General features: G+C 40.9%; 1 protein-coding gene across 1 annotated transcript; it reads left to right on the top strand.

Moving 5' to 3' along the window:
- The first annotated feature begins 6,191 nt into the window (after positions 1-6,191).
- On the top strand, positions 6,192-9,496 carry LOC124179197 (glutamate--cysteine ligase regulatory subunit). Its single transcript, XM_046563402.1, has 6 exons — positions 6,192-6,649; positions 6,947-7,009; positions 7,151-7,268; positions 7,341-7,540; positions 8,496-8,610; positions 8,774-9,496. The coding sequence occupies exons 1-6, from the start codon at positions 6,560-6,562 to the stop codon at positions 8,929-8,931; spliced, it is 744 nt and encodes a 247-aa protein (XP_046419358.1). The 5' UTR covers positions 6,192-6,559; the 3' UTR covers positions 8,932-9,496.
- Positions 9,497-14,326: the final 4,830 nt, after the last annotated feature.

Genomic DNA, 14,326 nt, shown 5'->3' with positions numbered 1-14,326 from the left:
ATTGAAATAATTTATTGTAAACATGAACGAGGAACCACGGAGCGCTTATCCTGGAAGTCGAGAAATTTTAGTAGCGAACTGACAGCTACCGAATTTGGGATTGCGCGAAAAACGAATTGAAATAATTTATTGTAAACGTGAACCGGGAACCACGGAGCGCTTATCCTGGAAGTCGAGAAATTTTACTAGCGGACTGACAGCTACCGAATTTGGGATTGCGCGAAAAACGAATTGAAATAATTTATTGTAAACATGAACGAGGAACCACGGAGCGCTTATCCTGGAAGTCGAGAAATTTTATTAGCGGACTGACAGCTACCGAATTTGGGATTGCGCGAAAAACGAATTGAAATAATTTATTGTAAACATGAACGAGGAACCACGGAGCGCTTATCCTGGAAGTCGAGAAATTTTAGTAGCGAACTGACAGCTACCGAATTTGGGATTGCGCGAAAAACGAATTGAAATAATTTATTGTAAACGTGAACCGGGAACCACGGAGCGCTTATCCTGGAAGTCGAGAAATTTTACTAGCGGACTGACAGCTACCGAATTTGGGATTGCGCGAAAAACGAATTGAAATAATTTATTGCAAACGTGAACCAGGAACCACGGAGCGCTTATCCTGGAAGTCGAGAAATTTTAGTAGCGAACTGACAGCTACCGAATTTGGGATTGCGCGAAAAACGAATTGAAATAATTTATTGTAAACGTGAACCGGGAACCACGGAGCGCTTATCGTGGAAGTCGAGAAATTTTACTAGCGGACTGACAGCTACCGAATTTGGGATTGCGCGAAAAACGAATTGAAATAATTTATTGTAAACATGAACGAGGAACCACGGAGCGCTTATCCTGGAAGTCGAGAAATTTTATTAGCGGACTGACAGCTACCGAATTTGGGATTGCGCGAAAAACGAATTGAAATAATTTATTGAAAACATGAACCGGGAACCACGGAGCGCTTATCCTGGAAGTCGAGAAATTTTACTAGCGGACTGACAGCTACCGAATTTGGGATTGCGCGAAAAACGAATTGAAATAATTTATTGCAAACGTGAACCAGGAACCACGGAGCGCTTATCCTGGAAGTCGAGAAATTTTACTAGCGGACTGACAGCTACCGAATTTGGGGTTGCGCGAAAAACGAATTGAAATAATTTATTGCAAACATGAACCGGGAACCACGGAGCGCTTATCGTGGAAGTCGAGAAATTTTAGTAGCGAACTGACAGCTACCGAATTTGGGATTGCGCGAAAAACGAATTGAAATAATTTATTGTAAACGTGAACCGGGAACCACGGAGCGCTTATCGTGGAAGTCGAGAAATTTTACTAGCGGACTGACAGCTACCGAATTTGGGATTGCGCGAAAAACGAATTGAAATAATTTATTGTAAACATGAACGAGGAACCACGGAGCGCTTATCCTGGAAGTCGAGAAATTTTACTAGCGGACTGACAGCTACCGAATTTGGGATTGCGCGAAAAACGAATTGAAATAATTTATTGCAAACATGAACCGGGAACCACGGAGCGCTTATCGTGGAAGTCGAGAAATTTTAGTAGCGGACTGACAGCTACCGAATTTGGGATTGCGCGAAAAACGAATTGAAATAATTTATTGTAAACATGAACGAGGAACCACGGAGCGCTTATCCTGGAAGTCGAGAAATTTTACTAGCGGACTGACAGCCACCGAATTTGGGGTTGCGCGAAAAACGAATTGAAATAATTTATTGTAAACATGAACGAGGAACCACGGAGCGCTTATCCTGGAAGTCGAGTTTCACCGCGTAGCGGACCCGAAGCGCGGGATCCGGGAGGTTGAGAACCCGGTACTCGAAATACGTAGCGGACCCGAAGCGCGGGATTCGGAAGGTTGAGAACCCGGTACTCGAAATTTGCGGAGCGCGACTCTCATCCGTCCGCTCTACTGCGCGGTTGTTTCCCGACTGAGGAATTTGGCTGGCTGATTTTAAATTGGTGACGTCACTTTCTGAAAATCCGACATCCAAACTTTGGTATTAAACTCTAATACTATGTATGATGATGTATGATGTACGATGTATGATGTATGATGTATGATGATAAGATATGATGTATAATGCTTTTAGTTTTCACGTTTCATACAAGAAATACACACTTCATCTCTCCTGCCGATTTCAGACTCAAGCGGCCAGGCCCTTCGATGGTCAGCCGTTGACTGAAGATATATTCTTCAGTGAACGGGTCGGCTAATAACGCTGCCGTTCTGCGACAGTTGGATGATGAAAGATTTCGCTCGTATCTTTCAAATGTGTGTTAAAATACACTCGAAGTTTTAAGCAGCTTCGTTCTTTCTCTCCCTATCACCTTTCTAGGTCTTTAAACCACTACGCAGCGTTAAATACCGTCTCATATACGAAGCATCCATTTCATCTCGTTCAGAATTAGCGCATCCGTTATATATTGCAGTTACTCTGAATTTTTTTCCATCCGAATACTTTTCGAAAAACAATTCCGCTTCTCCGCCCAACGCAGATGCTTCACTTGCGACCAGCTAAACCAGCGTTTCGATTCTATGCCTATGAAAATTCAAGATCGAGAGAGCAAATGAAAAGTTGTTGGAATAATTATGAATACTGATGTTATGGAATATATCGAGCGCGCGTCGAATAGAATCCCATTTCGAAATGAATAATTCTTCTCTTTTCATATCATAGCTAATCTAGTAATATAGGTAAATAGGATGGTTGGAGGTGTTCGGAAATGGTAGGAGGTGGTCGGCGCTGGCAGAAGGTGATAGGGGGTGGTCGAAAGTGGCCATTGATGGTCGGAGGTGGCAGGGGGAGGTAGGAGGTGTTCGAAAATGGTAGGACATTTCAAAAGTTAAAGTCGACGATGATCCGGTGCATCAATTTTATTGTTACAGATTTTCTTTTCCCATGAGGCATAAAGTATTCAACAACGATAATGCAGTCCTTAAAATTCATCATTCATCTCTGTCTGGAAAGCTAATTCGCAAGGCGTGGTATTCTATTCTATTTGCATTATTAGAAAAATACCCGTACTCTACATACACTGTTTCTAATCTTTTGCTACATTTGGTTTAATCCCCAAGCTTCCACAGCACGAATAGTCGGAAATGTTTTTGATTATCCATAATAAAATAAAAGAAGTAACAAAGCTTAAATTTATTGTCAAAGCTCTAATGAATACATTAAACTGCGGTCGAATCAATTCATTTATTATTTGCACATGACCTCTGTATATTTGATAAATTATTCCTAAATACATTGAAACGTATGTATTTATAATGAAATATCATGCAACGGGCTGTGTAAAGTATAAACTATAATTTCTATCGAATAGCTGCTTTTATGTCAACAGGGCTTTGAGACTCAGTTCAGTTCGTCCTCCTCCTCGTCCACCTCCGACCACCTCCAACAATCGCCAACCACCTCGAACAACCACCGACAACCACCTCGGGTTGTACCTGGAATAGCAATAAATATTTTCAGTATAAGAACACATCAAAAACATTACGTAAGGATTCATATAATCACAGGTTTTGTTTTTTGGCTATAACTTTCGATGCGTTGATCGCAGCGTATTGGAACTGCGCCCAATCGATTTTTCCCGCAAAATTACTTCGGAATAGTGCATGAAAGAATTTATTCCAGCACTTTTCAGAATCGCGAAAATTTTCGCCAAAAATGCAAAGGGGTTAGCCTTACTTTTTCTTCATTTTTCGAGCCGAAAATTTTTGGTCTCAGATTCGTTTTAAATGACCCTCACCTGACTAATTGGACCCTCAGGAACTCAGAAAACGCAGCGAAAAAAGTGTAGGACCAACAGGAACGTCGAGCGAAAAAGCACCTGCTGAAAAATGTCGAAAACACAGGTTCTCCTTTTTTGGCTGTAACTTCAGATGCGTTGATCGCAGCGTGTTAGTACTACGCCCAATCGAATTCTCTTGCAAAATTACGTCGGAATAGTGCAGTAGTCCTCCCACTCCTCGTTTCCCACAATTACCCGCAACCACCCTCAAGCTCCACCGATCACCTCCAACCACCGCCAACCACCTTCAACGACCACCGCTGACCACCTCCGGTTATGTCTTGAATACAAATAAATATTTTTAGTATTAGAACACATCAAAAATATTGCGTAAGGATTAATATAATTTTTTTGTCGACAGATTTCACCAAGAAGATTATGAGAAAATAATAAGAAATTATAGAAATTTCATTAGCGCATTGATAGCTCCTGAATTTGTGCTTACGCGAAAAATGAGTTGAAATAATTTATAGTGGACATGACAAGTTTAACCAGAACTACGGAAAATTAGTCCGAAGGTCAAAAGTCACCAGGTCAAGGACCTGGACAGCCAGAACTACAGAGCGCTTGTCCTCGAAGTCGAGTTCCACCAGGTAGTGGACCTTAAGCGCAGAAACTACGGAGCACTTCTCCTGGAACTTGAGTTGCACCGGGAAGCGGACCCGTAGTGCAGGATCCAGGAAGTAGAAGAACCCGGTACTCGAAATCTGCGGAGCGCGATTCTCATCCGTCCGCTCTAGTGCGCGGTTGTTTCCAGACTGAGGAATTCGGCTAGCTGATTAGTATAGATCGAAGACGTCAAAAGAAAAAAGATTTTGGGTGACATCACTTTCTGAACATCCGAACTTTGCTTTCGAACTTCAATACTATGTATGATGACATCATAATATGTATAATGATTTTAGTTTTCACATTTCAGACAAGAAGTACGCACTTTATCTTTCCTGCCGATTCCAGACTCGTGCGGCTAGGCCCTCCGATAGTCAGCCGTTGACTAAAGACATATTCCTCAGTTAACGGGTTAGCTAATAACGCTGCCATTCTGCGTCAGTTGAATGATATAAATATTTGATCGTACCTTTCGAATGTGTGTTAAAATACACTCGAAGTTTCAAGATGCTTCGCTCTATCTCACCCTATCAAAAAAAAAAATCGCCGGCAATCACCTTATAGGTCTTCAAATCAGGACACTGCGTTAAATACTGTCTCATATACGGAGCATCCATTTCATCGCGATCGAAATTAGCGCATCCGAGATGCATTACAGTTACTCTGAATTTTTTTCCATACGAACACTTTCGAAAAACAATTCTGCTTCTCTACCCAACGTAGATACTTCACTTGCGGCTAGCTAAAACAGCGTTTCGATTCTATGCCAACGAAAATTCAAGATCGAGAGAGCAAATGAAAAGTTGTTGGAATAATTATGAATATTAATGTTATGGAATACATCGAGCGCGTGTCGAATAGAATCCCATTTCGAAATGAATAATTCTTCTATTTTCATATTATAGCCGATTATTGTGGACAATCTAGTTTATCTCCTGGAATATTATAAAATTTATAATATGCATCATGTATTAATCTTAAATCGATCATATATACTAATATCGTACATGGATTGCATATGCATTTATTCTTTTTGGTCGCTGCATCATTATTACATCTGATCTATTATTATTAATGATCTATGTATTGTAACGTTCTTTGACGTTACGGAAATAAATATGGATCCGCGAGTTTAATTATCAAGTCAAAATCAAGAACGTGAATAAAATGTTGTGAAAAAGTTTTAATTGCATAATATGTGTTTCTCGTTTAAAGTCTGAAACAAGACTGTTTTTACAATAATGTTGGTTGACGCAGCAACCTTATTCTTTTGAAAGACATAAGAGGTTTATAAACGTCTTTTATCTATGATGACTACTAGATCATTAAAGAGGGGGCAAAACGGGTGATTTCACCCTTTGTAACAGTATATATTCTTCTCTCATGTACCTAATCTTCAATTAAATCACTGTTTTGCTACGAATTTTGGAAGAAATTTATTCTCATTATTAATGTCTTGTATCGCCGACAAGTCGGTAAGTACACACAGGCCAAGTACTAGCTTGGACTTACCATTGCGAAGACTGTGGTACTGGGAAGGTGAATGCAGCCAGCATTGTGTCGAAATCGGCAAGTCTCTGATGTTCTGCAACAAGTTCTCAACTCTACCGTTGGAACATCTCAGGGAGCGCAAGCGCACGACGATTTTCGGTTGTCACACCAAAGCCTATTAGGGCAACTGTCTTTATATTCTTTAGTCAACGGTTTGAAAGAACCACTTCGAGTCAGATATCGCGTGTGAGTCGGCTCTCTCAGGTGTTTCTGTGGTCACGGCACTGGGTATGCTATGATATATCAGTGGAGTATCAGTGAAACCGGAGTCTGCGGTGTGCTGTCCAATCGAGAAATCCGCCTGACACCTGTTTAACACTTGATGGCAGGATTGTGTACTTACTCGCAGAGTAGAAAATTCGTTTCAAGGAGACTCCGATTTTACGATACAGTAAAAACCTGATCAACAGTAACCGCGTTTCGTGACTCGTTAGCGCGAACACGGTTCGAACGTTTTTTGAGTGTGTGAAAAAGCCTTCGAAGAATAGAACCAGACGAAGAGAATTAAAGATATAAGATACGTAATATCGCGAAGGAATATTCCGTTCAATTTGGCTAATTAATACTTGCGTCAATCATGCTGTCGCACAATATACTCATCAACACAGGCAACATTCTATCCCTGAACGAAGTGAAGAAAAAGGCAGGGCAGAATCCTAGTGACGAGGTTTGACATACGAAAGAAATAATCAAATTTCATACACTATTCTGTAGCTACTAGCAATTAACATTGTCATTTCAGTGTATCATTTTTCTCATCACTTCACATTGCGATGCCTTGACATACAGGTTATGTCCAACTGATTGCATTCTGTCATTTGCTTCCAGTATTCAGGAAATCTACATCGACACTTACCTTATGTCATCAAATAATGATATAACTATGCCTTAAATGCGTTAAGCCACTATCAGAACTCCTTCTCGAATTATCAATGCTGATGTATTACAACTTTGAATGTTGCAGCTTATCGAAACGCTGAAAATTACCCTGGCGGATTTCGAGATTCCGGATGACGCTTCTACCAAGGCAAGCATATTCACAACCTTTACGCGTGTGTTTGTCAAAACCTCCAGCTACAGTTCTGCTATTGATTTTTCTAGAAACCTGAACAGGAAATTCAAGTGGACTGTTTGAATTATATTTTCATTGTATTTTTATTTGTTTCAGATAATCGGACGCGATGATGCCAGTGTAAAAGACCTAGACAGAAAAGAATTAAAGATCACTGTTAAAGTTTTCATTTCATCCCCAAAAAGCGAGTCCTTGAAAGAGGCACTCGATCAAGGTTTGAAGTCAAAATTTATCAACTTTGCAATTGATCGTATATCTCTGGTCTTACAAGTCTCCTTTTTCTTAGTGCTCAACATTCTACAAACTGATTCGATTGAGGCGCTGGTTATAGCATATAGCAAGCCCGAAAGTACAGACGATATACTTACTTCGCTTCAATCCCTTTGGATTGTGATTGAGGAATACATCAAGCTTGGCAAATTATCTTCTGTTGGAGTCAGTGACGTTGATACCGACGTCTTTGTACAACTTTTCCAATGGGCAAATGTACAGTACAGTATAACTTTGTGCAAGAAATGGCGACTGATGATACCATTGGCAGTCTGTAGGCTGAAAATCAAAATTTATGGACTTTTGAACAGAGTTGAAAATTTTTTCTCACCTGTCAAACTGTACAGTTATGCCATGGCATCAACTGTGTTAAAACTACAGACAACTCGTATCATCGGTTCTCACTTTAAGCCTAATCACTGCAGGAAATGGATGGAATACCTAAATCAAAAATCATCTCCCGTGAGCCGTGAAAATTCATCTTGCTTTTTATGCCTAGTAACACGCATAAAAACGTATTATGATAAATTTATCCCGTGACAGTGAAGTGAGTTTCTACAAAATCCTGACTGATATAGCCATTTTTCGACATGTTATTATGTCTGCATTAATTTGCCCCACCATTATCTATTATCCTCTTGGTACTTGAGAATAACTTCTTGGATATGTTCGAATTTTTCACTTAAATATACTTTAGTAACTTGACAAATATTTTAGGTAAATGTATGTTTTATAAATGACTACAGTGCCCTGGTACTTGTGAACTATATTTCATTTTTGAGCTTTTTTAGCTATATGACCACAGTGAATATTCTTTGTTTTTTTATTACAACTACACAGAATGTTACTTGAGAAGTACTGATAAAACTTTAAACTCTGTGTATTGCATCAAATTGCGATCCAGAATAACCCAGATAGGCATGTGCTGCAAAATCATTTTAATGCGAACTGCAAACTCGTATTTAAAAAATTTAGATACCGACTTAGTATTTTGGTTTTTCATATTTTTCAATGCAATTGGATGAAACAGAACAACCTTGACTCATTGTTAGCTTACGAGCCCTTATTACTAAAACTTTTCACCCGAGTCAGACTTTCATTGCTTTCATGTTCTGAATTACATCTTTTAAAATTAACCGTGATCTGTTGACAAGTTTGATGTTTCTTTCAGACAAAGCCTAATATCGTTCAAATAAACCTGGCTACATGTTGCGTCGTCCCCCCAGCTCTACAAGTTTTCACCAAAGAGAATGATGTTCAGTTATTGACTCACAGTGATCCACATCGTAAGTAATGTCGTACGTTTATACACGAGAAAAACACATAACTACGTAATATAGTCTACTGAATTTGATTGAATCAGATTTCCTTGTCCGTTATCATTACAGACTACCGATACGCTTGCTTGTCGTTTCTCTGATTCGCTAATACAAGCTGATTTGGTTTTAGAAATCTTGCCCAAAGCTGCCTTGAATGACGTGTTTGGGAAAAACGTGAATTTACATTGGGTAACGCGGTATCAAGTTCACGTGAAATGCCGAGGCGTTCTTTCGACGAAAGGATATCTCGTCTACATCAATAAGCCCGGTACCCAAACGAAACGATAGATTCAACATTTTATTGTTTAACATTTATTTGTATAAATATATTCGATCAAACACTTTCCTTAAAACCTGTTCGTTTTTTAACTTGATACTTGTACTACGCGAAGGTCATGACTCGCTTATCAATTTCGCAAATCCACATGACCCGCCCATTTGATGAACTCGGTAAAATCTAAATTTAAATATCCTGAGCTACTTATATCGCCTGATCGCAGATCAATTGACAACTAGAAATGTAACTCACCCGAGAAAGCGCCAACTTGATAAACCTGCAGTCGCCGGTTCAAGTTTCGCCATCCGCAACTTTTTTCAGTGTTTTAAACGGCTTCGACATGACTCTCATGCAAAATTTGTCAAATCGATACTAATTCAGTAATGTTACACCGTTTTCGATGAAAAAAAATGCCAGTTCGGAAAAACGAAAAAGTTCTCGCGGCGAGATTCGAACCTTCACGTAGTGTTGATATTTTGAAAAATGAACAGGTCGTAAGATCCTGATGTAACTTATGGGACGCTATGTACAATAAATATTAATTACGAAAATAAACTGTATCTACTTAAGAACGAATCTCATGTTTCAGTGCTTTGTCGTTCATCCGTCAATATCCCATTTTATAAACCTGTACTCAAGTGAGAACTGGAAAACAGAAGTGAATAAACGATTTTACGCAACAATTATCGCGATCTTTTCCTAGAACACACGAAACTGAGAAATCAAATTGTCATATTTCGTGACACGCCAAATATCGTGAACGTAGTTACAACCAGAATCATTCAATCATCTGAAGTAGATTTTTCCTAACTGCATATTTGGCTTTAAAATCTTTGGCGTTTGGCAGTCTAGTAGGTACTATCTGTCTAGAACAATCGATTGCAATACGCTAGTAAAATTACGGAAAATATTGAAAATATATGAGCAATGGCCAAAGCGTCAATTTAGCGCTCTCAAAACCATATATTTGCGTCTACTTCCGGCACTTATAACCTGTTTTCCGCTCGTTATGCTCGGCGATTTTGAAATGTTCATAAATTCGGAAAGGAGTTCGCGACGCTGTATCGAGTCAAAGATTAAAAATCCTCTGTAGATATAACAGCATCAGTATGCAATAAGATCGTTCATACGCATAAATCTTCGATGGCAGCTAGCGAGCGCAAAAGTAAACGCGAACCTGCAAATGCGGCGAGGTCCTATACAGTATTTAGTGGTGGCTACGAGCAAGCGGGTTTACAGAAATTGAGAATCCAATAAGTGCATGTGTAATTGTTGGAAAGAGTACGTATAGCTGTAAGTTTCTCTTCTGCGATTTTTAAACTATCGCACATCTCTCGGGCACAGATATAAACTCCTCGCTTCTGACAAGAGTAACATCGGATTCTACCAATTAAAATCATTCTGCATATCCGCCATTTCGAAATCCAGAAGATCAACGAATGTGTTTCGCGAAGAAGAGGATATAAAGTTTGCCGCTCGACTACGTTACTGTCTGCGAATTTACAGGCACAAGGCAAAAAGATGCGGTATAGAAATTTACTGCTGATTTTTAACAATTATAACCAGGGTTGCTACAAATTTTTGGGAAAAAATTTCCGGACATTTTCCCAATTCTGGTAAGTTACTGAAACCTAAATCATTCAGTTTATTAACTCTATATTCGGTTCAAATTCAATTCGAATTCAAGAAAAATATCTATCAAAAAAAAATAAAAAAAAAATAGACAGTCAGTTTAAGCAAATTTGTTGTCTCGACGAAAAACTATAAGTTGTTTCTTCAAAAAAATGATTTCTAATTCCCATGATAAAAACTGCTTTTCACAGTTTTTTCCATGATCAGATTAAAAATCCCCTGAAAATTCCAGGTTTTCCACTACCGCTTTTAAATACCCTGACATTTCCAGGTTTTTGGCCATCGTGTAATACGCTCAGACAAAACGACGGCTGTTATTCGGCGCCAAAATCAGAGCACGAAAAACAAACTGAGGGATGTTCGGAGCCATCGCTGGGCGCAGTAGCCGATAGGCAGTTTGCAAGGCAGCAGGAGGAGCAGGAGCAACAGCAGCAGCAGCAGCAGGGACACTAGAGACACTGGGTATCCTTCGTTTTGCGTGTGTGACCGTCGTCGCGGCCCGCCTCGATATAAACTCGAATTTTTCTTTTTCTTTCGCCATGCTTCTGCCTTTAGATCTCCCTTTTGCGTTCAGCCGCCCCTCGTGGCGCAGGATAGCGTAAACGTTGGTATATATGCAGGCGGGCGACGGTCGCTGGAAGGCAGGGTATGCGAAAGCCGCGGATACTACGTTATACCTTGGTCCGCGGGTCTGACATACTTTGTATGTAAATGCCACATAATGTCGGTTTCCTTCTTCTTTTTCAACATTTATTTGTTCGGTCCGCTTTGCGCGAGCACGCGCACGCCTAACTTTGCCTCATTCCGTTCGATTATAATTCGCCGATTCTAGGATCAGAGCAAAATTCCAAACCTCTGATCATTGGTGGAAATATTTATCGGAAAATTTGATAACGGAAGTTTCACCGTTTTGGGTATCAGAATTGGCATGCTTTCGAAGATTTTCACGGAAAGGGGTTGAAAAATAACACTCTGAAATTTCTGACCGAAATTCTCTGCACAATTAACAGAGGTTTTCACGTGCTAATAGAATTATGTGACAATGTTTGTTCAAACTGTTCTAAGACCACACTTTCAAGATTCTTCGAGGACCTTCCAACGCGGACAATTTTTTCTCTGAAAGTGATTTTTTTATTTGTTCTATAGCTGAAATTTTCAACCAGTAGATTATTACGTCACATGCAGGCCTTACCAAAATCCTTGAATGAAATTACATCATTTCACCAGCAAATCATCTACATATTTGAAATTCGTCGCAAGCAAATTATCTTTGATATTTGCAAAGTAATGATCTCGGCATTAAATTTTCGTATTTGGGTGAGACGAGAAAACGCATCACTCAAATTGTTATAACGATTTAATACTTCATTCGTCGATAATGCGTAAATTCTTAAGACTGCAGGAACGTTGAAACGCAACTAGACTCACAATCAGCGCCCTTGTACGCTTGTATATTTCGTATTCAAATATGTGCTTGCAAGCTAGCAAGGCTCGGACAGACGCGATTATACCGCGACGATTACTTCGGCAATAGACTTATCGCAGGTATTTCAGCGAATTCCATGAAATGCGTAAGTTTTTACGAAATGTGTAAAATGACCGCAGCTCAGAATTTATACGACGTGTACTACCAGAGTCCAGTCATCCATCGAGGCGACTCCGAGTAAACCGCGCAAAAACTCAACGTCAAGTGTAAACGATTACTTCGAGGGACGTCGCGCGTCGCATCGGCTCAAAAGCTCCCGGCGAATGCACTGATGGAATTTTGAATTCCTTTCGTCTTATGAGCATAAGGGGTACAGTTCAACGCGAAACTCATTCCTGTCATGAACCTCATTTAACATACTAAATTACAATAACTGAGGTTGTCATACAAAGTTCAAGGTTTACGACAATTTTTTCTGCAGAATGTTGTTCTTTTTTCGGTGAGATGTCAAATCGATTGTCAATTTCTACGTTGAGATCTGAGACCTTTTGAAAAATAAACTTTGATCCAACGTGCTTGGCATAAAGTTGCTAGCCAATAAAAATATATGCATAATCAAATTGCGTGTCTACTAGGGAAGAGAAAAAAGGGATCCTTTTTTTTTATAATTATAGATAGTTGACATTCGTTTTCAATTACAGAAAATGGATTTATCGTCGTGTCGAATCACGGACCCAAACCGAGTTCGAAAGATGATTGTATTAGAAAATTGAATAACTTTCGGAACACCCCTTGTAATTGTAAAGCGTGGTTCGCTCGGTGCGAACCGCACTACCGCACCTACGTACACTTAGGTTTCGCTCACACCGAAGTCAACATGCGCGGATTACACTTGGGCTTGGGGGAGCGAGCGAAGGCAGATAACGCGGGTAACAATCGCCTCACAATCGGATTTCAGATGAGATCGGCGTTTACCGCAGGTGGAGACGTAGAAATTGAATGGAATTGTTGAGACAGCCGTACCTGTGTATGCATACGTTTACCAACCGTCTCCCAGTCTGACGATCAAAGTGATTGGTAAGGAATTACCTGCGGACAGGACAGATTCATTGTCCATACCCGTGGCACATAGACAAGTTGCAAATTGCACTCGATCAGCAGGTGCATCAAATATCGGGTTCAAAACAGTTTTACGGTTGCCGCGAACTTTTTTTTTGAAACTATTTCTAAGGCAAGGAAGAACATTTCTGTGCGATTAAAATTAATTTTCATATCTGGTTCGATCGATAGCCACTGAACGTGAATATTATATGAGAAACTCAATCTGCCCTTTGGTAAGGGTTTTAACCAGTTTTCTAACGCAATTCGATATCTCGCGACGCGCGTAGGGACAATATTTCGTTTTTGAATTTCAACCGCATTTATAAATATACCAAGTAGCGAAAAAATCGGGCTGAGTCAGGATCGCCAGAGTCGGCGATACTCCGAGAACCGCGTAAAAAGTGTTTCCGTGTGAGAGAGCCCTTAGAGAGCGGCTGTCCCTCGGTCTCAGTTTCTCTCTGTATAGGCGAGCAAGTCAACGCAAAAGCGCTCCCGTGCGATGCAAAGACTGGTATAAATAAGCGGCTGTCGTTTGCGGAAGCAGAAAACGGACAAAAGGACAGAAATAAAGAAAGAAGAGGCAGCAGAAGAAAAAGCACAAGAAGAGGACGAAGAGGAGGACGAAGAAGAGCCAGACGAAGAAGAAACAAGAAGAAAGAGAAGTAGGAGGAGGAGGAGGAGGAAGGAAGGCAGCGACAGAGAGAGAGGAATAAATAAGGCGAAGAGAGACTCCGCGGACGGGGTGGAGAATGGCGGAGGACGGCACCCCGTTCCTCGACGCTCATCGTTTGCCGTTTGCCGCCGGCGGCGGGCGTCGCGACGCCCGAGAGAGTCCCTCGGCTGCCCCCCGATTTAGTAATTTTCGCCGCGAGGGTGTCCGACCCCGCTGGACCCCCGCGTCAGCTCTTAATTGCCAAACGTCAACGCTGGTTTCTATTGTGCGTTCACCGCGCGCCCCTGCACCCGAAATATCGACGAAGTCTCGCATAGTTAAGTACCTATACCTATAAGCCGATGGTACGAGGCTCCCCTGCCTCCGAGGGAGGGGGCAGCGAACAGAAGCGAAGGAGGCAGGAGCAAACACTGACTGGACCAGGCAATGTTTATAGGCCCATCTCCGAGTCTTAAATCTTAACGTTGTCTCCCCGGCGGAGGCTGCCTGCCTGCCTGCTTGCTTTCCTGCCTGCCTGCCTGCCTGCCTGCCTGCCTGCCTTCCCGCTTGCTGTCCCGCACGGGGGCGAGGAAGA

This window comes from Neodiprion fabricii, chromosome 3 (assembly GCF_021155785.1).
Source record: "Neodiprion fabricii isolate iyNeoFabr1 chromosome 3, iyNeoFabr1.1, whole genome shotgun sequence".
Lineage (NCBI taxonomy): Eukaryota > Metazoa > Arthropoda > Insecta > Hymenoptera > Diprionidae > Neodiprion > Neodiprion fabricii.
This window is presented reverse-complemented; position numbering and strand designations above follow the sequence as displayed.

Bases quoted from the DNA above. Each gene is read 5' to 3' on its own strand.
- LOC124179197 (XM_046563402.1), top strand. From the start codon at position 6,560: ATGCTGTCGCACAATATACTCATCAACACAGGCAACATTCTATCCCTG. The intron at 6,650-6,946 runs GTTTGACATACG...TGAATGTTGCAG, and splicing joins GGCAGAATCCTAGTGACGAG to CTTATCGAAACGCTGAAAAT. The intron at 7,541-8,495 runs GTACAGTACAGT...TGTTTCTTTCAG, and splicing joins AACTTTTCCAATGGGCAAAT to ACAAAGCCTAATATCGTTCA.